Source organism: Trichechus manatus, unplaced genomic scaffold, assembly GCF_000243295.1.
Source record: "Trichechus manatus latirostris isolate Lorelei unplaced genomic scaffold, TriManLat1.0 scaffold00184, whole genome shotgun sequence".
Classification (NCBI taxonomy): Eukaryota; Metazoa; Chordata; class Mammalia; order Sirenia; family Trichechidae; genus Trichechus; species Trichechus manatus.
Window position 1 is genome coordinate 682,585 of NW_004444120.1, and position 25,779 is coordinate 708,363.

The following is a 25,779-nucleotide window of genomic DNA, read 5'->3' on the forward strand; positions in this document are numbered from 1 at the left end:
TATTAGGAGGTAGGGCATACAGAGCTGATTTAACACACAATCCTTTTCCTCAAGGAGTTGAAAATTTGGTAGGAGAGACGGATGTGCAAAGCACTGGCTAAGATATAAAGCAGAATGACTTAAGTCCCATGTCTCATGGGTTTAATGTGCAAGCATCCATTGAACACCCACTGTGTTCCAGGATAATGAAGTGCTGTGGAAGGAGAGCAGAAGGAAGGCTCATTTTGACTGGAGGAACTGAGGAAGGCTTTGCAGGGAAGGTAGCTTAGAGCTGAAGGAGGTTGTGCTTTCAGTGGTGGGAGTGAGGGACTCAGGAGAGCACAGGAGCAGAGGCCTGTCCAGAGACAGTGAGAAACGCCCCTCCTCCATGAGCTGATGGGCCAGCTGAGCACCAGGTGGAGCAATTCCAGTAAGGACATAACATCAGGTCCTCCTACTTGACCAACATTTTTCTCAGCCGTCAACAGTGTTCCTGGCCTGTGCACCCCCCATGGTGTTTCACAGCAAAGAGTATATTGGCAGTAAGCACCTGTAGCCCTAGTGGTGCGGTGATTAAGAGCTCGGCTGCTAACCAAAAGGACGGCAGTTGGAATCCACCAGCTGCTCCTTGGAAACCCTGTGGGCTAGCTCTACTCTGTCCTGTAGGGTCACTATGAGTTAGAATCAACTCCACGGCAACGGGTTTGTTTGTTTTTTAAGCGCCTGTAGGTTGATGAGGTGTAATACCGGTTGGCTTAGTTTCCTAGCGCCGCTGTAACAGAAATACCACAGTGAGTGGCTTTAAAGAACAGAAATTTAATTTCTCACAGTTTAGGAGGCTAGAAGTCTCAATTCAGGGCACTGGCTCTTGGGGAAGGCTCTCTCTCCCTCTCTCTCTCTTTCTCTCTCTCTCCCTCCCTCCCTCTCTCTCTCTCTCTTTCTGTGGGCTCTGGGGAGAGATACTTGTCTTGACTCATTGTCCCTTTTTTAATCTAAATAACTTGTTTCTAAGTTTTTCTCTGGCCTCAGGAGCATCTCAAGTGTTGCCTCTATTTTGCTGTTATAATTTACATCAGGGATGAGGAATCGAGAAAATAAAATGGCAAAGAAATATGATTTGTGCTTTTTCAAAACAAAAAACATGAAAAGTGAAATGATATATGTCTGGGATTCATTTCAAAATGATCCCGCAGGGCTGGGACGAGGAATGGATGGAGTATACGTAAAATAAGATTACCTGTGAGCAGAAGGTTGTATGGCTGCTTAATGGATGCAGGGGGTTCATATTATTGTTCTCTCCCCTTTTACATATATATTAGATTTTTTTTTTTTTAAGAAAAAGAAAAGAAGGAACAAGGGATAAAGAAGCAAATAGAAGCAAAGAGCTCAGCAAAGCTCTTTATCTGAAATTCCCCCAGATGATTACAGAGAGAACATGGGTCAGTATATTGCTGTGAATAATAAAAATGACCTCTCTCATGCTATCCAGGCAAGACCCTCCTTGTCTTGTTTCTTACCTGGTGTGTACATTTTGCAGATACTTTTTACTAGTTTATAATTCTCAGGACACCTCTTTGAGGTAGCTTATTACTGCTAAGGAGCCCTGGTGGCACAGTGGTTAAGAGCTACGGCGAGCTACGGCTGCTAACCAAAAAGGTCGGCAGTTCAAATCCACCAGCTGCTCCTTAGAAACCCTATGGGGCAATTCTACCCTGTCCTATAGGGTCACTATGAGTCGAAATTGGCTCGATGGCAACGGGTTAATGAGGTTAGTTAGTACTACTAAATTCATTTTATGTGGAAGGGAAAACTGAGCCCCAGAGAAGCAAAAGGCCTTCGCTCAAAGTCAAATAGGGGTTGTTGGGTGACGGAGTCTGCAGGAGAACCCTTGCCCCCCGGTGGCTGCTGTCCGCAGTACTGCCTCGTGACCCAAACTTCCAGAGTTCAGGTTTGTTGCACCACCTTCTGTGTGACACTGTCTTCCCCACAGACACTCCTTGGCAACCAACGATAAGCCCATAAAAGCAAGTTAGCTATCTAGACTTAGAGTGAGTTTTGCCTCGTACAGTAGGTTTGTAAATTTCAAAATATCAATCTCTTAAAAATTATAGTACTATTTTTTTAAATCTTGTTCCTGAATGTCAGCATTTTTTGATGACAGATGCAATCTCATCAGTAAGAAGCTCCTTGGAATAATGTACCAAACAGCTGACGAAGCTGGATGCGTATAGATGCCCTCTGTCTCAGAAACACACGGAAGCGGGGGGTGGTATGCTTTTCTTTAGGCTCTGTTGTTATTCTTAGCTGCCATCTAGTTGGCCCTCAACTCACAGCAACCTTATACGCAACGCGATCAGACCACTGTGATCCATAGGGTTTTCACGGGCTAATTTTCAGAAGTAGATTGCCAGGCCTTTCTTCCTAGTCCATCTTAGTCTGGAAGCTCCGCTGAAACCTGTTCAGCATCATAGCAACACGTAGTCCTCCACAGACAGAATCAAACCTGGGTCTCCTGCATGAAAGGCAAGAATTCTGCCACTGAACTTGCCCTCTCTGTAGGCTCTAGAAGTCAGAATATTCACATAAAACATCCCTGGGACCCAGATCATTTGTGGGACTGTGTTAACTCTTTCAGTATGACAGTGTCCCCTAAAAGTGTTCATTATTAATGCCTTAAAGGTATATTTGAAGTTTAAAAATCTTCAAGAGTGTTTATTAACTAGTTTAACTGAAAAGCATTGGTTTTCTCAGGGGCGAAATGACAGCATCATATTGGGTGGTCTCTAACGCTGCTTCCAGCTCTGTAGTTCTGTGATTTAACACTTAGCCTGGATTCTGTAACCCTCCAAAGAGAATGCATCACAATTCCAAGCTCCCTGTTTATTTGAGATACCCCTGCCTTCCACCCTAAGCCTTCTGTGTATTTTTGGACTGCCCACTTTCTTGTAAAATAGATTCTCTTTATTGGAGGTCAAATTCATTGTGTAATTCCTATGTACAGTGGTAAAGTTCTGTCATTACTGAGCAGCCATAAAAATCTCTTAAATCTCTATAAAGCAGCTGTTAGATAAGAAACTTAGTTCCTTCAAGCTTTTTAAATGTGCACAGCACGGAAATAAACGAAAGTACCGTGAAATGTCACACTGATAAATTCCATATCTGGAGGGTAAGATGGAAAACACTCCTTACTAATGTGAATCAAAAAACAAAGCCACATTTTTATCCATTCTGATATCATTTGCTCAGGCGCACTAGGATTTATGCATTTCGGCCCCTTCTGTGTCTGAGGTGCTGTGGTACATTCTTTGAGGGCGTTCAAGGAGGTGGTAAGATACACTCTTTATCACCAAAGAGCTGAGCACGGTTAACTATGAAAGTGCAGTATGTGACAGTGGCTTAGAGGGGCTCTTGTTTAATACTGTAGGAAGTCAGAATAGGGAAGTCGAGGAGGCTGCATGGAAGAGCTGGCTTTTATGAATGCCTCACAGAAGAAAGGCCTGGCAATCTGCTTCCGTAAAATTACAGCCAAGAAAACCCTATGGAGTAGTTCTACCCTGTAACACATGAGGCCACCATGAGTCAGAATCAACTCAACGGCAACAAGTTTGATGAATGTTTAGAGTAGGGACAGGTGGAGGTTAGAGAAAAAGAGGTCATTCCAGATGGAGGAGACTCCAGGAACAAAGCAAGACATGGCCCAGTGTATTTTTCCTATTTCAGGTGGAAATGTAAATACAAGAGTTTATCCAGGTCATTAGAAATCCATCATATTTCTTCATCGATTCTCATTTTTTTCACTTTTTAATATCTCTGAAATGAGGATGCATCTTACAATTAGGAAATTACTTGGAAAGTTATAGCAGTTTGCTTAGGTATTGACCTTGTGGCAAAACTAAAATAATCAATAAAGGAAATTCAGTAGGCTGTTGACAGTTTGAATACAAACCACAAATTAGATCTATTTAAATACAACATTAGCTTATATTTAAAGGTGTGACTTACTTTTCAAAGGTAAGAAGGACAGGTATTAAGAATTTAACAAGTTGGAATGGCTGCTGTTTCTGGGAGAGAGTTTAACATAGGACAGAGTGAAGTCAAGATCCCTGGGTTCTGTTTTTTATTTAATAGCCAACGTTGTATGTGTCTGTGAGCACATAGTATCCTCAGAAAAGGATTGTTTGTGGCGGGGAATAGGGGGGCATCTACTAACCTTCCAGTGTTTTTCTTAGCCTACAAAGTGTTCCTGGCCTGTGTCCCTACACTGTGTTTACATAGCAAAGAGTATATTGGCAGTAAGCACATGTAGGTTGATGAGATGTAATACTGGTTGTCTTAGTTTCTTACTGCTGCTGTAACAGAAATACCACAGTGAGTGGCTTTAAAGAACAGGAATTTAATTTCTCACAGTTTAGGAAGCTGGAAGTCCCCGTTCAGGGCACTGGCTCTCAGGCAAGTCTCTCGCTCTCTCTGGGCTCTGGGGAAAGAAACTTGTCTCAGCTTCCGTAGCCCCGACGTTCCTTGGTTCCTTGGTGATCTTCACGTGGCATCTCTCCTCCCCCATCTGTGCTCACTTGTCTCTGTGTCTAATCTCTTTTTATAGTTCAGACCTGACTAGGTTTAGCACACACCTTACACTTACGTGGCCTCATTAGCATAATAAAGAAAACTCTGTTCCACAGGTGCAGGGGTAGGATTCCAACTCGTTTGGAGGAGACACAATTCAGTCCGTAACACTAGTGATGCTGTGACTCATGTTTTCAGTATGTACTGAAATTCTTTCTCAGAGGATTTCAAAGCTGGAAGAGTCTTTGACAGATGAAGAAACCGAGCAATCCAGACACATCAAGAGTCCATCCAGTCTGGAGCACTGTGCAGTGTTCTTCCCATCACAGTTATTTCCTTCTGGCCTGGGCTTCTAGAGCAGGGATCAGAAACTGTGGCCCACGGGCCAAATCCAGCCACCGCCTGTTTTTGTAACTCAAGTTTTATTGGAATACAGCCACATCCATTCATTTACTGTTGTCTATGGCTGCTTTGGAGCCCTGGTGGCACAGTGGTTAAGAGCTGCAGCAGCTAACCAAAAGGTGGGCAGTTCAAATCCACCAGTCTCTCTTAGGAAACCCTATGGGGCAGTTCTGCTCTGTCCTGTAGGGTTACTATGAGTCCGAATCCACTCAACAGCAACGGTTTGGGTTTTGGGGTATGACTGCTTTGGAGCCCTGGTGGCGTAGTGGTTAAGAGCTCAGGCTGCTAACCAAAAGGTCAGTAGTTCGAATCCACCAGCCGCCTCCTTGGAAACTCTGTGGGGCACTTCTCCTCTATCCAGTAGGGTCACTATGAGTCAGAATTGACTCAACGGCAACCAGTTTGTTTGTTTTGGTATGACTGCTTTTGCACTGCAATGTTGAGTATTGCAACAGAGACCACATGGTTCACAAAGTCTAAAATATTTACTCTTTGGCCCTTTACAGAAAAAATTTACAATTCCCTATTTGAGTGTTCATATGGTCAGTATTAGAATCACTAGTACAATATAGGATGTGGAAGTAGAAAATACCATCCTGCTCTCACAGAGTTATTGCATGTTGGGTGATGAGGCCTGTCTAAGACATGGGAGAAACAGAACAATAACAAGCCATGTAAGAGAGTAGACACATTCTGGACTGCAGGCAGTGTTTGCAGACCAGTCCAGAATAGTTACAATAACATAAATAGCATAAATAAAATACAGCTAAGTAAAAGGAATTGTTTGTTTGCACACTTGAATTATATGTTAATCACTCATTTATTTATTTAAAAAATAACTCATTTCTACTATGTGCCAGTCATTGTTCTAGGTGATTGGGGTGCATCATCTCTAAATGCCAAATGTTGTGTCTTTGCTTACCTAAGGCAATATGACTTTTAATATATGCCATCAAACAAACAAAGCTCTTACTAAGTGTCTTAGGTATCTAGTGGTACTATAGCAGAAATACCACAAGTGGATGGCTTTAACAAAGAGAAATGTATTCTCTCACAGTCTAGTAGGCTAGAAGTCCGAATCAGGGTGCCAGCTCCCTGCTAGCTCTGGGGGAAGGTCCTTGTCATCAATCTTCCCCTGGTCTAGGAGCTTCTCAGCACAGGAACCGTGGGCCCAAAAGACGCGCTCTGCTCCCAGCATTGCTTTCTTGGTGGTATGAGGTCCCCCTCGTCGCTCTGCTTGCTTCTGTCTTTTATCTCTCAAAAGAGATTGACTCAAGATACAACCTCAATCAACCTTGTAGATGGAATTCTGCTTCATTAGCATAACTGCCTCTAATCCTGCCTCACTAACATCATAGAGGTAGGATTTATAACACATAGGAAAATCACATCAGATGATAAAATGGGAATCCTGGCCTAGCCAAGTTGAGACACATTTTGAGGGGACACAATTCAATCTATAACACTAAATCTTAAAAAAAAAAATTTAAGACATTTTGGTTTTCTCTTAATGTTCTTCATTCAGTTAAGACCTGAGCTACCAGATTTATTGTCTCCTTGTCCTTTCCTGGGCTGAGTCCAAACATTAGCTAAGGAAGAAGGATGCATTGGTAAACTGAGAATTGTTTTATAATCCACTGATAACCCCTCATTTGCCACACAAAGGTAGGCATTATACTTTAGAGATCTGTAAGGTTTGTTTATTCAAAGTCCATGGCCCACCCAAATAGCGAATATTGCTTTTCTTGTGTTTATCTCACAACTTTTGTGTAAGTCTCTTGATTTTCTTTGCACACCTGAACTTCTTCGTGGTTTGTGACGATATCATTAGTTGATTGGTTGGTTGACCCTAAAAACCAAAAACACCTGTTGCCTTTGAGTCGCTTCTGACTCCTGGTGACCTCGTGTGTTACAGAGTAGAACTGCTCCTTGGGGTTTTTTTGGCTGTAATCTTTGACAGAAGCAGGTTTCCAAGCCTTTCTTCTGCTGCATTGCTGGGTGGATTTGAACCACCAACCTTTAGGTTAGTAGCTGATTGCAAACCACTGGGCCACCCAGGGACTTTTGGTTGATCCATTGCCATCAAGTTGATTCTGACTCATAGCGACCCTCTAGGACAGAGTAGAACTGCCCCATAGGGTTTCCAAGGCCGTAAATCTTCATGGAAGCCAACTGCCCTATCTTTCTCCTGAGGCATGGCTGGTATCCTACAACAGATAAAACAGAACTCCCTCCAGCTTATGGTTTCTTCACTCCCACCCTCTCTTATAATACTTCATCATAACCTTTTGGATCCTTAAAGGCAGCCTTTTGGGACTTTTAAAAATACATATATATATGTTTATTATATATCAAATTTACCTCTTTAACAGAAACAAAAACATTCTAATCAGAGTGCCATTGAGTCCTCTGTATTGCTTTTTGTCACCTGACTAGAATAATGTGTTTTCTTGATTTGGATTTATTGACTAGATGAGTTATATATACACAGAACTAAGACAGTCAGTACTGGAAGCCTCTAATCTTAGATCAAGAAAAAGAAATGTAAATCTCCAGGGAAAGCAGTTTGAGGCTTGTCCTCAGGGGCTTCAAGGCCGGGGCAAGTCACACTGTGTTCTTACCTCTTGCTTCTTGTCCCTGTTTCCTTCCCAGCAGCATTTAATGCTGGTGAAATTAGGTTCAAAGAAGGCTCAAGGACAATTTTTTTTTTCTTTTGTAAATGATCCTCGGCAGCCTTGAAGGGAAAAGAGAACTCTAAAGGGATTAGAATGGAAGTGAGGAGGGGCGGTCTCGTCCCTGGACCTTTGTGGTAAGGTGTGGGGTGGGAGGGTGACAGTATATGTGTGTACCTGCGCGGGCGTGCGTATGTGTGCAAATGTCTGTGTGTGGAGAAAGAAAGGACAGGGTTGTGGGATGCCTCCCTTCCTCTCCCACTATGGCAGGGAGATAACCCTCTGCAGACCCCTGCAGCCCAGAACTGTCTAGAGCTCCTGGCCCAGGGTCCTAATTGGCAGACCCAAAGGAGTGGTCCTGGGAAGCAGTGTGGGCCAGAGGGAGAAGCCTGAATTCTGGACTCAGGCTTAGAATCCAGCTCTCCCTCTCCAAGAAACCAAGAAAAAAACTCATGGTCGTTGAGCTGGTGCCAGCTCATAGCACGCCTATAGGACAGGGTAGAACTTCCCCATTGGATTTCCAAGGCTGTAATCTTTACAGAAGCAGACTGCCACATCTTTCTTCTGTGGAGCAGCTGGTGGGTTTGAACAGCCGACCTTTTGGTCAGCAGCCGAGCGCTTAACCACTGCCCCTCCAGGGCTCCTTCCTATCCAAGAAAGGTGTTTAATGTCTCTGAGACATGATTTCCTTATCTGTCATACTGAGACTAATGATGCCCATCCTGGGCACTGGTAGGTATTAATGGGAGAGCAGGTGAGTGTATGTGCGCTGGGTCGGTTACTAAATGTCAGTGTCCCCCCTCTGCTCCTTTTCCCATTACTCCAGGGCCGCCATACTGTTGATCTCAGTGAAAGTGGGAGGGCGGGGGGTGTGGCCCACAGGGAGGGTCACTGACAGGAAGGCTGGTCTCTGGGCCATTTGGTCCAAGGCATACTGGCCTGCAGAGTGTGCCCCTTCAGGCCACTTTGGTTTCCTTCTTTCCTTGGAGGTTAACTTGTACCTTCCCTCTCTAACCTCCTCTGAAGCTTTACCTGTCATCTGTATTTGGAGGCAGTGGATAAGATGGTAACTAGGAGCTGATTAAGGCCCCTGGGTGGTGCAAACAGTTTGCGCTGTGCTACTAACCTAAAGGTTGGCACCGCTGGAATCCACCCAGTGGCATTGCGGAAGAAAGGCCTGGTGATCTGCTTCCGTAAACATTACAGCCAAGAAAACCCCATGGAGCAGTTCTACTCTGCAGCACATGGGGTTGCTGTAAGTCAGAATCGACTCGACGGCAACTGGTTTGATTTGGTTTGGAGGCCTGATTAGCCCTGGGGAGGGAGAGGAGCCTTCACTCCAACGGGAATATTCCTCTGACATCTCCCACCCTGCCTGAGTCCTCTATTTTCAGTGCGAACTACTGAGAAATCGAAGGGCCCTGAAAGAAAAAAAGAAAAGGAAACCTCAGGACAATGTTTGTAAAAGATAAACCAGCAATAGCACAGCGGCCGGGTGGAAAATATTAGAAGGAGCTGGTGGGACTGGTAATTCCAGTTTGTTTCAGGGTACACATTTCTGGACTCCAGTGTCCCTATGCTCTGGCTCCTCTGGATGTGAATTCCCAGGCTGCACCCAAACCTGAGCAAAGCAGAGGCTGGGGCATTTTGAGGTTCCAGCTGCGGGCTTAATCTCCGCCACACGGTGTGAGTTTCAGATAGCAGCATTTTCCAGCCTCGTTCCACACCCTATGTAACCAGGGCCAGAAAGGTCCAGCCTGGTTTGCAGCTGCGGCTCCTTGGCAGCAGTGAAGCCAGGAAGCACAGGTTTGTATCCTTTGTCTCTGCTTCTCCCCCCGCCAGCTTGCCACTGTGCGCACATGGTTTCTGTTTTTCTAACCCACAGCAAAGCCTGAGCAATTGCCCACTTTAAACACACCTCTGCGTATCGCCACAGGTTTAGCTGCGCTGCGTTTATCAACTTTCTGCTTCTACGTAATGACCCATCCAGAAGTGGGGGAAGAGGAGGGGAGGAGGGGACAGAAAAACACGGAGCTGCAGATGGCCCCCTGATGCAGTGAACTCAGGGGTTCTTTAAACAGGGCTTCTCGGCCTTGCACTTTTGATATTTGGGTAATTCTTTGTTGTGGGGCCTATCTTGTGCCTCATAGGATGTTTGCAGCATCCCTGGCCTCTACCCACTGGATGCCAGTAGCACCCCTTCCCAATTGTGACAACCAAAAATGTCTCCAAACATTGCCAGATGTTGTGGGGACACAGGGGTGTCACCCCCAGTTTAGAACCATCACTGAAAAGCGTGGTAGCAACTTTTTGTTCTGTATGTTACCTCTTCGTTGCTAAACTTGAAATCGATTTATTAATTTTTAGATAGTTTAAAGAAATTAAATAAAGACGCTCAGCCTCTCTATCTGTTGGTGATTATACCCACGGAACTCAGGGGTTCCAGGCTATCAATTGTCTAAAATTCCATTTGGAGAGTTAAAACAATGTAAAATTACTTTTTTCAGGAAGCTTTCCTGAAACTTAAATTAACCACTATCATTAAACATTTCCTTGATCAATAACTTGACTCACCTACTCAACTTTTCTAAAGATTAGTTTTGTCTAGTATGGTTTTCTCCTTTAGAAATCATGTTGGTTTATATGTGAATTACCCATCACTTTACAGCCTCTGCTGAGTGAGTTTATACAGTGAGTCTCTGGTAGCAGACAGACGTGGGAGTGAAAATGTTTCTCCTTAACCACAGGAAGAGATTTCTTACAATGCCTTTTAGCTGTGGATAGAAGGCTACCTCACCCCGCAGGAAAGAGAACTCTCTCTCTCTCTGCAATTGGACAATGGCACTTCATTCAAGCTAAACCCTCTTGTAAACTTCCTCTCATAGCAGAGACAATCCCAATAATAGACCAAAAAAATCACACCAGTTGCTAGCAGGTCAGTTCCAGTTGAACTGTACTCCATAGGATTTTCAATAGCTGTGATCTTTTGGAAGTAGGTTGCCAGGCCTTTCTTCTGAGGTGCTTCTAGATGGCTTCAAACCACCAACCTTTCAGTTAGTAGCCGAGTGCTTAACCATTTGGGCCACCCCGGGGAAATATTTGCATAAAATGCCCATGTGCCTTTATATAGAAGGCCTTTTAGTTTAATTAAAAATTAATGAATACCTTGTGATATTAAAAAAAAAAATTTCACATGCATGTCCAAGAATTTTGTAGCGGGATTATAGAGCTTGATGAGTTTTATCATACAGTACCAAGTACTTTCATTAGTGATTGAGGAGCATTGTATCTGTGCAGACATATATTTCCACCGAAATCCAGAAAAATTCCCGGTGGGCCATGGTAACAACCTCCAAAGGATTTAGAGGACTAGAGAGAATCTGCCTTCTACGAATTGAAGTATTAAAAATAACTCCCATGGCGTGAATTTCCATCGTAAGAAACTGTGATGTGGTCAGAGCAGTTATTTTTATCATCTGGACATAACTCTTAAGAAACAAAGCAATCAATAGAGTTATGAAAGCACTTATACTATGAGCTTGAAACAACTGCTTTACGCCCCAAAGATTTCTGTTGCTACGTCCGCTAGTGATTGAGTAATTCAGTACATCTTGAATGTCAACAGATTTTTATTACTCAGCTAAAGTTGGCTTTGCTGGATTAAATGTCATTTAAAATGATCAATTGGCAGCTTGTTTGGGGTTATTTTCACATTTATGAAAGGGAAAAGTATGCAAGATACAAATATTCCTAAAGCTTACAGGTAAAGTTTGTTCCCTGGTAAGCCCTGCCCTTCATCTATCCAAAGAGCAAGTAACATTCTAGATCTTTAGCAGGTTTACTAAAAGGTCCCAGTTTGACGCCTCTGAAAAACCAACATGGTACCGCAGTGCTGGTTAAGTCCTCACTTGGAGAAATGGTCTGGTTCGCACTTCACTGTTTATGAGAAATAGAATTTCCACAAGAGTGAGAGAGGAGCAGCAAAAACAATACAGTGAAAATCCTCGTGCAGATAGGATGGAAGGAGAACCTTCCACTACAAATCCTGGCTCCACAATAGGCCTCCGAGTGGAGTGCCTTCTGGCTGGAGTCTAGAGGAAGGTCAGTGTGCCGCTCACCTTCATACGGGCGAAACTTCATTATGACAAACGAGAAGAGACAACCAAGTCATTTCTTTATGATTAAATGTTATTTAAATGAACACACTAGAGAATCACATTCCCAATTCGGAGGAAACCAGAGGTGTCGTCGGCCTGTCTATAGTGAACCTGACTGTAACCGTGTGGGGAAACAAGGAAAGACGTGCACAGACCACGTTTGCTTCGTCTAATGTATTAGCATTTTATGTGATCATCTTTGGTTGGCCAGATGTTTTCCAGTTGGAAGAGACTGTAGGATATTAAAATGTATCTACCATTTGATGCTGGGACAAAAAATGGGCAATTAAACCACAGCTCAGTTCTCGACTTTCCATTTATAGCAAAAATGATGCAAGACAAGGAGATAGCAGGGAGAGAGATACTTTGCCTACTTTACTGCTTTGCCTAGAAACTCGAGTGGTCTTCTTTTAAAGGACCTTAAAAATGAGCTAGATTATTCTCAGTCTGCAGTGCTGGGGGACAGTGACTCCTCAAGGTGTTTATGTTGCTAGGACTGGTCCTCCCGCTCTCTCTTCCCGCCACAGCCCATCCTCTGACAATGAAGAATGCAGCCAGCTGGTGGGGGCGGGAATGGAAGTGGCTGGCCAGCTTCTGTTATTAAGATGGGTTTCAAACTCTAGGCATATGGTGACATTGTTTTAAGAAGAATACCACATTAACCTTTTCCAGGATACAACAAATCACGCATCACGTTGATTTTTAGACACAGATAATAGAGGGAAAGGGCTACAGGAAGGAATACTAAGTATTTAGGGCCTTTTTAAGTTTAAGAAGGTCCCTGAGTAGCACAAGCAGTTTACGCTCGACTGCTAACCTGAAGGTTGGCAGTTTGAACCCACCCCACCCAGCAGCGCCATGGAAAAAAGGCCTGGCAATCTGCTTCCATAAAGATTACAGCCAGGAGAACCCCAGGCAGCTCAGTTCTACACTGTAACACATGGGGTCACCATGAGTCGGAACCAACTTGATGGCAACGGGCTTGGTTTGGGTTTTTTTAAGTTTAACAGTAGTTCTTTGGAAAACAAATCAAGTATTATGACAGTTCCACCTGCTATTCGAAGAGAAAGCTGGATTTCACAAAGGATGCACTAAACAGAGTTAACCCTTGCCCTGAAGAGTCCCAGAATTTTACAAATATATACCCATTAACCCATTTCTCTGACAACATAGTGAAGTGTGGCTTAGCACAGGTTTCACAGTGCTACAGAGCCTAGAATCCTATATGTGTCACTTACCAGTTGTCCCCTTTGGCAAGTAAATTATTAATGAAACCTCTAAGCCCCAGCTCCATCATCTGTAAAATAGGAAGAGCAACAATACCTGCCTCATAGAGTGGGTTGTAAAGGTCAAACGTAACTGTGCTCAGTGTGCCAGCACAGTGCCTGCAGATACTCCTGGGGTGGTAGTTAAAGTGCTTGACTCTTAACCCAAAGGTTTGAGGTTCATGTCCACCCAGAGGCACCTCGGAAGAAAGGCCTGGCAATCTACTTTCAAACAAACAGCCATTGAAAACCCTATGGAGCACTCTTCTCCTCTAACACACATGGGGTTTCAGCATAAGAGTCAACTCAAGGGCAACTGGTTTTTAAATATCATTGTTGTTATTTCTATTACTTTCTCTTCACACACAGTATCATTCATATAATAATCCTGTAACATAAATGTTGTTATTCCTATTTCATAAATGAGGAAACAGAACCTCAGGGACATTATAAAACTTGCCCAAAGGTTACCTGACTGAATTCCCCTTGTCGAGGTACTCCAGAGAAGAGCGTGTTTCCTTCCTGGGATATAAATATATTGGCTCTAAGATATTCCAGGTCATGATTAGACACTCCCCTCCCAGATGTGCCAGGCCCAGGCCTCACCCAGCATAAAAAAGACAGCACGTTGTAGCTCAAGAGCCCCGGAGTTCAAATCCCAGTGACCCCAGGCAAGTTATTGTAACATCTCTGAGGATTAGAAATAATGCATGTGAAGTGCAAAGACATTCGAAGCTCCTAGAATCATACAGTGAACACCTGGAAATTGGAGAGCAGACCAGCCTCAACTAAACCTGGCCAGGACAGGTCTGTCCCCACCCACCTGCCAAGGCTCTGCTGGAGGGCAAACTGCACACTTTATAACACAAACCCAGAAAACGATAGAACAAGGGAAAGGTGTGCATCCCATGTCTTCTCTTTTCATTTGTCAGTCCGCAGCCAAGCACCTGGCCTAGCACGGTGTCTTTTTAGTTGCCTTCAAGTTGATTCTGACTCCTGGCGACCCCGTGGGTGTCAGAGCACAGCTGTGCTCCACAGGGTTTTCAACGGCTGCTTTTTCAGAAGTAGATCGCCAGGCCTTTCTTCCAAGGTGCTTCTTAGCAACCGAGCGTGTTATCATTTGTACCCCTCAGGGATCCCTAGCGCAGTGTCCTGCCCATAGCAAAGAACCTAATAAATAATTGTTGCCTCACCAAATGATACAATTTCAGTTCTGCAAATGGAGAAAGTGATTTTTTCACTTTCTACTTTCTACCATAACGATAAAACAATTTTAAGGACTTCCCAAGGATGCTATAATGAGAATACACCTGGATCTTTTCCTAAAACCTTGCTAACCACAGTCTCCACAGCCCCAGTCACACACTGTTCACTCACCATGCTTCTTCTGCCACTTCTTAGCCTACTCCTGTCTTCTCACGTCGATTTCCGCAGTACCACCCACCAACACCAAAGTAATCCTTTAGCCCCACCGTTTTTACCACACCTCTTGCTTTGGATCATCAAGGCTCTCTTCCCACAATTTTTGCCTTCCAGCCTGTTTTTCGACCACGTGCAGAGCCGGCTCCTTTGCAGGTAGAGCTCGCTCCCTGTCTTTTCACGTAGGCTCTGCTCAAGTTCAAGTTATTGATTCATGACCGTGGACAAGGTCATGGTGCCAACATCTCTAAAAAGGGGTGGTGGTTGGCCTGGCTGACCTCTAAGGCCTCCACAGCTCAAAGGCCCACTTCTCCAACACCATCTCCCCCGACCTCCCTAGACCTTAGTTTTCTCTCTGTAAAATGAGGAAGTTAGACAGTCAATCCAAAGTAGGTAAAAGCGGTTACTACATTATTTTCTGGTTCTTGTTGTTAGTGCCGCGACAAGAAACGTTTTCAACGGTATTTTCTTGCCCTTTTCCTGTGTAGACTGTAGACTGCTTTGGGATTACGTCTATCAGTTACTTTCTGACAGCCGGTACGAAAACTTCATCCGATGGGAGGACAAAGAATCCAAAATATTCCGGATAGTGGATCCCAACGGACTGGCTCGACTGTGGGGAAACCATAAGGTAAAGAGCACCAGATATTTGCTCTATAAACTAGTGCCAAGATAAAGTCATTATCGCTGGATTGGAGGACAATTGTCTGTCTTCTGCTTCCAAAATATGCTCGTAATTATTTAGTTTATTCCTCACTGGGCAAACAATTAGACAGTTACAAAGGAAGGAAATAATTAAAGATGCCGCTTTCTATTTGTTACTTATGCCAGGTGCCTGTTAACTCAGCATATCCTGGTTTGATGGAGCTTCGTCATGGGGAACCCTGGCTGCACTCCCCTTGACCTGGCCCTGCTGCCACCACCAGTCATTAGGGGCTGGGCGGCAGGGAAGTGCTGGGGGACTCTGTGACTCACAGGAGCGCTTTGGGAAGTGGCACTTCTCTTCTGCTCAACTGGAAACGGTCATTTCATGAAAGCCCATTTCGACATGGAGAATTACTTATATTCTGACTTTAAAACATAGCCTTTAAAAGCAAACTGTGCGAGAAGAATGATTGCCCCAAACTGGGAAGAGGAAATGGAATTTAAAAGATAAAGTCTTTTCTAGTAAGGCAGGCTGTTCAAGTGTGCAGATGTAAAAAGCGGGTAACCGCAGTCTAAGCCAGGCCACAGACAGGTAGATCTGGGCAAAGCCTGCCAGGCGATAGGGTGGTCCGGCGCCAGCTCAGAATGAGAGGACAGGGGGTATAGCCGAGCCCTGCCCGGCTCGAGCCTCCGAGGAAGGCAGTGCAGCTGGGTGCTCTGGCTCCGCTGAGGAGAACTGAATGCAGGCCATGACCAAATATGGCCAGGCCCTACCGACAGACCCTTCACTGTGTGAGTCACCGAGAAAAATCCTTCTGCAACTCTCACATTGCTCCAGAGCCCCAGGGCTCGGAACCGCTGCATTCTTGCATCAACAGGGGGACTTTCAACAAAAAAAAAAGTCTTCCTGAAAATGACAAGCCAGAAGCACCAGTTTGGGAAAGGTCATTAGCATTAGGACAAAAAAAAAAAAAATTCTGTGTGGGTCAGAAGGGAAAGATGACCCCAAGATGGGGAACCTGCAGGAGATTCCTGGGAAAAGGAGGTAAGGGAGGTTGTTGAGAGATGGGCTTTATTAGCTAGAGCTCTGACAAAGGCCCATTCACCTTAGCAGAAAGCCAAGGGGTGGCAACTCGAAGGCCTGGGAGGCAGCAGATTAGCAGGTAGCTTTCCAAGCTGGCAGGGCCTCATGGAGCAGCTGAAAGCTGAAGAGCTTTTATTTTAATAGCTCCCCCAGTGCCTTTTCTGAAGTTCATTTCATTGTGTCTTTGTGCTTGTTTTTTCTCTCTTCCTCCTTTGAACAAACAGAACAGAACAAACATGACCTATGAGAAAATGTCCAGAGCCCTTCGCCACTACTACAAACTAAACATTATCAGGAAGGAGCCGGGACAAAGACTTTTGTTCAGGTAGCACTTCCTTTTTCTCCTTTCCTTCTTTTGGGAGGATATTGTTTGCTTTAAAATAAGAGGGAGGGGGAGACTGCTAACATACCTACCTGCCTGTCGGACAGCCAAAGCCCTCGTTGCCACGCACTGGATACCAGGTGCTGGTTTGTTAGAGTTTAAGAAAAAAAAAAAAACTTTTTAAAAAACATTTTTTCATCTGTTTTGAAGTCAAACCAAAACTAAACAAACATGATCTGACTCACCTTGAAAATAGTGTAGTGAGCAAATAGCATTATCTGACACTAAAGTCCAATGTAGGTAAAGGGAACCTGAATCTCACTGTCCATGGCAAAGCCAAGAATTAAACTTAGATTTCCAGGTTACCAACCCTGTAAGCTATTTCTAAACCAGTGTTTCAAACTGGGATCATGACCTGTTAGTGAGTCATGAGATAGGTTTAATGGGTTACTAACACCTTTTTTTAATGCAATGGAATAGAAAGTATCAGATAGCATCACATAAAGTAAGAGCAACTTACCTTATGAAAATTTGTTTCAGGGATGTGTGTATGTGTGTGTGTGTGTGTGTGTGTGTGTGTGTGTGTGTGAGTGATGAGTCACAATGTGAAATGTATCTTTTACGATGCATCATAGCCAAAGAAGTCTGAAAACTGTGCATTAGACATTCCTCTTTCCAGAATTCCTCAGTGAAGAGTTCCAGCCACTTAACCTACCACATAGATTGGGATTTCAAGTACTATACAAGAAAGGAGAAGGAATTAGAAGAGGAAGAAGGGATCTGAAGGACCAGTCAGTGGAGGTAGAAGTAGACCTCTGACACTGATTAGGTCCAAGTACAGATTGGTGAGATCAACAAACATGACCTCAGGTTTTGAATATTGCAGGTGAGACAGGAAAGAATGACAGATGGGACTACAGATATGGATCTGGAATTATCTGTATGTAGGTGGAAATTGACAGCATGTATGAGCAGATGAGCTCACCAGGATAGTATTTATGGAAAAAGAACAGAGAACCCGGACTTTAACATCAGGAAGGAATGGTAATTTAGGATTAGTAAAAATAATTGAGACCTTCAAAAGAAACAGAAAACACTGTTCAAGAAACGGAAACAGAATGGAACAAAGTAAAAAGAGAACCCTCTTTCTCTGGCTCTGCTGACGCTTTCTCTTCCTGCTTCACTAAGTTTACTTAGTCCTTGGCTCCCTATTCTTCCCACTCTGTACTTGTTCCCTGGATGAACTGATGCCATCACACAGATTCTGTTATCACCTCATTTGTTAGACTCCTAAATCTCTGTATCCAGCTCTAAAACCTCTCTGAAATTCCAAATCTGAATCTCCAAGAGCTTCCTATAGGGTATGCCCACTTGACTATCATATTAGTATCTCAAGCTCATGTTCACGATGGACCTTCCTCACCAACTAGAAATCCCACCCAGAATTCTTGTTACTCACCAGTGGTATCGACATTGTTTTAAGCAATTAGTCTTGAAACTCTCCTTATCTTTGACTTTTCCTGTATTCAAGTCAGTCATTGTGCTGGATTATCCATTGGCTATTCAGCACCATTCCTACTGTGTTCTATATTGCAGGCTGGAAACCTGGGAACTACATTTCCCAGAATTCCTTGCCAGTAGGTCCCAGGTTGGAATCTACCAACAACAGGCTCTTACACGAGGTTTAGAAGATGGAAGAAAGGCAAGATCATTATTACTCCTTTCCAACAATGGAGGCTGATGTCTAGATTTCCTGATTCACTCCTGGAATAATTTAACAATCTATTTTCACCTCTGGTCCTCCCCGCTGCCTCCCAAGTTCATAATATACACAGTCATTTGCCCCAGAACACTAATATGATTCCGTGTGCCAGAAACAAGTATCCCTTTTAACTTTCACCTTTCTAATACTCTCTACATCCTCAAGGCCCAGCTCAAGTTTTCTGCCCTTTATGAGTCCTTCTACAACTGCTCTTACACATAGAAATGTCTTCTTCCATCATCCTTTGGGTTCCCTTGGCCCTTAACACAGCGTGTTTTGCATTTTTGATGGATGTATGTGTAAAGGCCTTCTCCCACAATTAGAGGACAATATTTTATATTCTAGTTTATACCTTATGGAGTCTTTAAATAAGTATTTCTTGACAAGCCTGGAGAGGAGTATCAGAAGGTCAATATGGAAAAGTAGTCAAAAGAATCAAGGGGCAGTTTGGAGGGCCAAATACAGCATATATATGGACACGGCCTGGAGATCATTAGTGACTTCAGACGTTGAGGGAGAAGTTTTAGCTAGGGGATGAAAGGACCAGACAGACTGCAGCTATTACAGATCACACTGCTGGAGAAATTCACCAGTAATGAAAAGAAAAGCAATAGTAGTTTTATTGGAAGGTTCATAGGTTTCCAATAAAAGATTTTCAACCTGGTAAGAGGAAAGAATCGTGGTAATTTCCAAGGAAGTGAGTGTTGGAAGCCAGACTTGCCACAAAACGTAGGCTTCTTGTTAGAAGACAAGTGTGTAATCAAGTGAAGTATTAAATTTTTACAAGATTTATAGGCATTAAGGGCAGGCGTCGGAATCAACTTGACGTCAGTGGGTTTGTTTTTTTGTTTGTTTAGGGGAAGGAAGATTTCAGTACGGACTGATGCCATTAAACAACTCTTTAACAATGAGGCAGAACTCAACAAGTGGGACTTGCAAAGGAAAAGGAATAAAGACTGTTCAGGATAAGAGCAAAGCTAAAGATTTGGAGAAAAGCATGGGCCGTGATTTATAGAAGAAGAAAAACTGGCCAGAGTGGAGTGGAGGGGTTCATGCCAGTGAAGAATGGAAAATTAGATTTTTGTGGGTAGAGATGGTAGAATGCCCTGATGGACAAGTCAAAGAGCGTCTCCTTGACTTGATAAGTGGTCATCATAGGCTTCTGAGCAGGGAGTGATGAATTAAAATATATGTTTTAAGATAGTTCATCTGGCGCAGGGCAGAGTACATGCTGGGAAAGGTGTGCAGGCACGGAGCTGGGGTTGGAGCTGTGGAAGGGCATGCTCACGGTAAGAGCAGAACTTTACAGTTAGGCTGCCTGCCTTAGCCATGTAAACTGTGATCAAAACATGCCCCAATGTTCTTTCAAATGAACCCATTGGACAAGAAGATAGGGCTTGCCCTACATACCTGGCTGCAAAGGAAGATAGACTAAAAGGGATGCATTGCTAGCATTTTGGGTGGATCAGCGATAACATTGAAAAAAGTCTCTTTCTTTTTGCCTTTCTAATTTTCCAAAAGCACCACTAACTTGCCCTATTATCAGATTTTCCACTCAGAGTTTAGTTGTATCCTTTGAGTTAAATTCAAGTTTTGAATACCATTCCCTAGGCTCACAGTCTGGCATGGAAATGGATATACAGCTCTCATGGGGCTTTGTATAATCTAACTCGCTAAAAATAAGCAATCCAGGTAAGGGAGCTGTACCAGGGTTTCCTTGTGTGGTTATGCAAATAATGTACTGCACAGCTCCCTACCTCATGGCCACCCGAGACCTGATGATGGTCATTTCATCAGTTTGCAGGCAGTCAGAAGAAAGGGCCCCTTTTTCTGATTTGCACCACACTAGCGCGAATGGTCGGGTTCAGTAGCTCTCCAGCTATATATGAGATGATGAGGCCTTTCTTTACAGGTTAGAGGTTGGGGTGAAGACAACTTTAGGAAGGTGTAATTGCTTGACTCCTTCACTTCCTCTTCCAAAGGTTTATGAAAACCCCAGATGAAATTATGAGTGGCCGGACAGACCGTCTGGAGCACCTTGAGTCCCAGGAGCTGGATGAACAAATATACCAAGAAGATGAATGCTGAAGGAACCCACCCAGCACCTCGGTGGCTGTGGCCGGCAGCAGCGGAGACCCTGCCCAACAGGACTGCTGGTGGAATGACAGAGCAGGGGGCTGAGGAGAGCGGAAAAGGAAGAGACCTCGAAACGGGAGTGACGCTTCTCCTGGTACCAGGAGGGACCCCAGAGCATCTTAGACAAACCACCCAGCAAAGGCGGGGCTGGACTTCTGGCTGAGGGCACGAGCCTTGGACTCACGCTTCACATTTCCTTCTCATTTGGAATCTCTCCATCTGTAATTCCTCACCCTTCCACCTATTGTTAGTTTCATGGTGTTTTTGTTTTTGTTTTTTTAAGAACACGCAGTTTGACTTTTCATCATTCATGTAGGGGAAGACATCTGATGTTGTTTTCCTATGGAAATATATATCTATTATATATATATATATATATATTTTTTTTTTTTTTTTGCAAATCTCACGAAGTGTAGCAAGCCCAGCTAGTCAGGAAAGGGAATACTTGCGAAAGGGTTCAGGTTCCTCTTTCTCCTGCCGTGTGGATCAGGTTTATTCCTGTTGCTGTTGGGTCTTGGCTGAAAGAAAAAAAGAAAGAAAGAAAGAAAAAGATGCTTTTAAAAAAGATAAAGTGAAAAGGGGAGCTCTCTTTTTCTCTCTCTCATTTTCTCTCCTTCCCTTCCTCCCCTCTCTCCTTCCTGCCTGGCTGCCCTTGAGCTTCAGATGCCTTTCCTCAGAGTTCAGCCTCTTGGGAATCGTTGGCACCCAGTCAGTGACCTGAGTGCTTTGTGACCAGCACCACAAAGTCAAACCCACATCCCGGCACAGGGCCCACTGTCAGAGGGAGGCCAGAATCATCCCAGATGCTGCTGAACTTCAGAAAGATAAGTGCTAGTCCAACAGGCCCCCCCGAAAATGGCTGTGAGGACCACACAGCTTGGTGGTTCTCCAGAGCATGAGGACAGAAGGCTGTCCAAGATGTTTGGAAGACCCCAACATCTCGGGACTAGCTTACAAGTGCCATCAAGTGGAAAATACGAGAACACCACACAGGCCTGGCAGTCTAGAAGCTGGGTGAAAATATTCTGCTGTGGGGATTTATTTTTCTGAAGCAGGGAATTGAGCCTGAGAGGAAAGAAAGGTCTTCTTTGCACCACCCCAGAGGCCATCTTGTGGTCAATTTCATGCCCTCACTTGATTTTTTTTTTTCTATTCCTAGCCTTTTTTTTTTTTTTTTTAAGGTCCTTAGTCCCCATTGGGCGCAGGACATTTGAAAGGGGAAGATTCTGGAGTGCAGCCTCAATTGCTGAGTGTTTGCCCAGCCTGGTCAGACCGGAAGTTCCTCAGACATATTATTCCTTCCTTCTTTCCTCCTCTCATAACTGTGTTTGAGAAAGGACCCAGTCATGGCTCTTTTTCACCTCAAATTAAGGTTGGTAATATCTTACAAAAGGAGGGAAATGCCAGCCTTAGCGCTTTAGATGATAACAGATATTTTCAGAGAACTGTTTTAGATATATTTTTTTTCTTTTCAAGCCTTCTAAATTGACTCTTCCAATATAGGTCCAGAAATCCAGTATGAGGAATACAATCTTTTTTTTTTATCCAAAAGACCAGCCCTGCCTCATAAAGCACCCCCTCCTCATTTGCCTCCGTCTCCTCTACTGAGTTGGGTGAGAATCTTACGGCTATGCCAGGGTATGAACGTGCCCTGTCAGCAGTTCTTCCCAGGTGAAGCGGCCAGAACCCGGGGCTTCTCCTCATGCCACTTTGGAGTTGAGTCAGGCCTGTAGAGGTTGGAGGGACACAGGCAGGAGGAATTCTCCCCTGGCCTTACTGACAGTTACACCAGGCTGGGTGGCAAGTAGATTGACTATGGGTCAAGGACACTGGAATTGAGGAGCTAGTAGTCAAGGCTCTTCAGTCTTGCTCTTTTCCTGACTCTTCTAGGATCACAGGTAGACACGCGGAGGTGCCCAGCCCAGTCCCACTACCACACACTCCCCCACTAACCTGGGAATGTTGGCTTGCTGTGAGGTCAGGGACCTTCTCTGGGAGGCTAGAGGGCCCATTATGAAGGGTTTGGTCCCAGTCTGCTTGAATGGTGATGAAATTCAGCTGGATCCCAGCATGCCACAGATGTCTTGAATTTCAAGAGTGTCCAGCAGAGCCGCACACAGTGATATATTGTCCAGCCTCTAAGATGACCGATGATGAACATCGAGAGATATTAATACCTGAGGTGTTGTCAAATGCGTGGAGTCTTAAGAACGGAGTTAAAGGGCTGGAGGGAGAGGGTGGGTTTTTACTGAGGCCATTGTATGAGTCTGAAATCAGAGACGAGGGCATGATGCTGCTTCTTCCTGAGGATCTCACTGCAGCTACTTACCCAAGTAGAAGAATCAGTCACTTCTTACTCACAGAATCTCACAGTTAAATTATGGAAGGAAATCCCCATTTGCCTCAAGGATTTCTGTATTTAAAGCAATATCCTATAAGTATACATAAGACTTAGGATGACACCTTCAGCCACTTGAAGGAGATATAGCAGAAGGTGCCAATTCCAGTGTAGTCTTACTTCCCATTCAGATATCACCAGTAATGGTTTTCTGTTGATCCCCTTAACTGCAAAAGGCCTCCTCATTTATTCTTTGAGAGAAGACCTGGGCAGTGCCAAAACCGGGCCTACAGTGTTTGCACACTGCACACCCCAGAGATTTCAGATTCAGCTTAGCAAACCTTTGTGAAGCACCTGCTAGACACTGAGAGGTTCGAAGATGAATCGGGCACTATTCCTGGCCTCTGGGAGCTTACATTGGATCTGTAGAATCCCTCACTTCAGCATTAAATGCTAGGGTTGATCGAAATGTCACCCAGGACCAAATTAAAAGCTCATCTGTCGTCTGAGTAGTTGGCCTCTGTCTTGCCATCCTGAGAACTCTTGGCTTACACAGTCAGACCTTAGGGAAGGGAAGTGCAGAGGAAGAGCCCTACAGAGAGAGGGGAGCTTCCTTCAGTTGTGTCCAGATGGACACCTCAATTTTATCTTGAAATCCCCCAGCATCTTCTCTTCCCTGCACCTTGACCGAGCCAGGTCGCCACCTCTCCAGCAGAAGACCATAGTGACAATTGGCTGCACTGACTACATTGAAGATGACATTATCGCTAAGATCTTTTTGACCCAAGGCAACTTGGCCCACCCTAAGGCAGCGTCGGCAATGTTCTGAAGCCTTTGGGGGTGAAAGGGCCCCCACAGGAAAAGAGGAATAACAAATTGGTGGATTTTTTCCTTGTTATGGTATGTTTGGAACTCCCTGATCCCTTGTCTTTTTACACTGATAGCTCGTCCAAATGAGAAAGTAGCTTTAGCTGAAACGTCAATGGCTATGACAGCATTTACCTAAATGACAAAGTCGTCACCTCGCCCACCTTTCACTGCCTGGGGTCCACCTTTGAATTCATTGAAACAGGAACTCCCTTTCTCAGAAGGGAAACGTGAGTATCAGAGAGGTAACGTGACTTGCCCCAGGGGCAGATAGCATGCCAGGGGTAGAATTAGGATTGGGATCCAGCCCTGGCCAGACCCCTGTTTGACCCATTCCCACCCAGGAAGCTGAAGATAAAAGGTTTGGTAAAATACACAAAGAACAAAGGCAGTTTTCTTTGCCCAGGCATTCGGTGCTAGTCAGAAGCTTTTCACCCACTCAGCCAGTTCCTCTTATGAGCAGAAACCTGGAATAAAGGGCGTGATACAATGAAGCTAAATGGGGGTGGAGGGGTGGGGAGGGGGCCCACAATAATCCCCGCCTGTCTACAAACCGCAGAAGACTAACCTGAAACTCTTTTGGCCTCATCTGCCTCAACACTAATCAAGCGCAAACTCCCCGAATCTTACGCACATGCCAAGCGAACGTTCTTGAAGATTTCTCTTTGTGACTGCGACCACCTGCGAACCAGAATGAATCTAAATTTCTTTCTTTTTTTCTTCTTTTTTTTTTTTGTTTAGCTTCTAATCTCTTGTTGTTTATGAGGTGTGGGGTTTATAAGGGACTGAATCAAATGAATGTAACAAAAAAGAAAAACAAAAAAAAAAAAATGCCTTTTCTCAGGGCCAGTGAGTTGCAAATAATTTTTAAAGAAAAGCCTATAATTACATCATCTCAATAAATTTTTTTATAAAAAAATCTAGTCCCAAGTCTCCGTTTATAATCATATGAAATGGCGTCAGACAGACAAGGTGCTCCAATGAGGTAAATCCTGGCCCCACTCAATTAACGGTTTAAAGTGCAGTCACGGCTTCACTGGCAGGGAGCCTCCGTTACAGAGCGGTCTGCAGGCAGAGCCTCTAGGGAGCCTCCATTACAGAGCGGTCTGCAGGCAGAGTCTCCAGACAAGTGGCACCAGAAGGGTCAGCGCAAACAGTTCAAATCTGAGCAGCTGCCACAGGTAGAGAAATTTGCCAAAAGGAGCCCCAGTCAGAGGCACCTGGGCCCTGTGCTGTGTGGAGGATTTTTTTGTTCACTGAGGGCTGAGGGAAGCTGAAGGGTAAACGACCTCAGGTCCTCACACAATAGAATTATTCTTTAATTCTGAGATCGTAGGTCTCAGCCTACAGGTGATGAGGACATAAATGCAGGATAGATTTCTTGACTAACCACAGGACTGTAATGACCTAAAAGGCTTGGAGCCAGTCATCAGAATGTCTCGGCCACATGGCTGAGAGTCCAGTGCAAACTAGTAGACAATTAAAATTTTGAGATTAAACCCCCTGCAGGTGATCAGCCCACCTCTCTGCCATCACAGTTTGGTGAGTTTGAATGAAGGGGTGAAGCCATAACCTGGAAACTGAGCTAGACCCATTCTGCAAGCTTTCGGAGAGGGTTTTGGTAGAGACGTTGATAATTCTCAGCTGCTGTTTTTGTGGACTTGACAGGAACAAGGAGGAGTGGAAAATGAAGCCAATTATATTGCTTTTCAGCAACTTGGATGTAGATTTGGAAAGAAGAAATTGGAAATCAGTGGCCTGAGGGAATGTTATTACAGTATTTCTGTATTTAAGTTGTCCCTGGTACTTTGTCTCCCGAGACCATAACCCGCCCCCCGCAAAAAAAAAAACAGTTGCCTTCAAGTCAATACTGACTCCGAAACCCCATGTGTGTCAGAGTAGAACTATGCTCTGTAGTGTTTTCAATGGCTGATTTTTCAGAAGTAGATTGCCAGGCCTTTTCTTTGAGGCACCTCTGAGTGGACTTCAACCTCCAACTTCTCGGTTAGCAGCCAAGCGTGTTCCATGACCATGGATCGCTGATAATTTGGCCCCATATTCCATATCATCACAGCACATGATCAAATAAGGGTGTAGATATTTCCTGTGGTGGTAAAAATGCTTTTGAAGCTACTGTTTTTATAATCCAGCATCAACATCACCTGAGA

At 44.3% G+C, this 25,779-nt stretch overlaps 1 protein-coding gene across 1 annotated transcript in view; it reads left to right on the forward strand.

The window, feature by feature from the left end:
• The window catches only part of ETV6 (ETS variant transcription factor 6), a 287,371-nt gene extending 261,913 nt beyond the window's left edge, over window positions 1-25,458 (forward strand). The window contains exons 6-8 of the mRNA XM_004387317.3: window positions 14,946-15,088; window positions 16,411-16,511; window positions 20,253-25,458. Of these exons, the coding sequence (XP_004387374.1) occupies window positions 14,946-15,088; window positions 16,411-16,511; window positions 20,253-20,358 (350 nt within the window). The 3' untranslated portion in view covers window positions 20,359-25,458. The remainder of the gene's footprint in view (window positions 1-14,945; window positions 15,089-16,410; window positions 16,512-20,252) is intronic.
• Window positions 25,459-25,779: the final 321 nt, after the last annotated feature.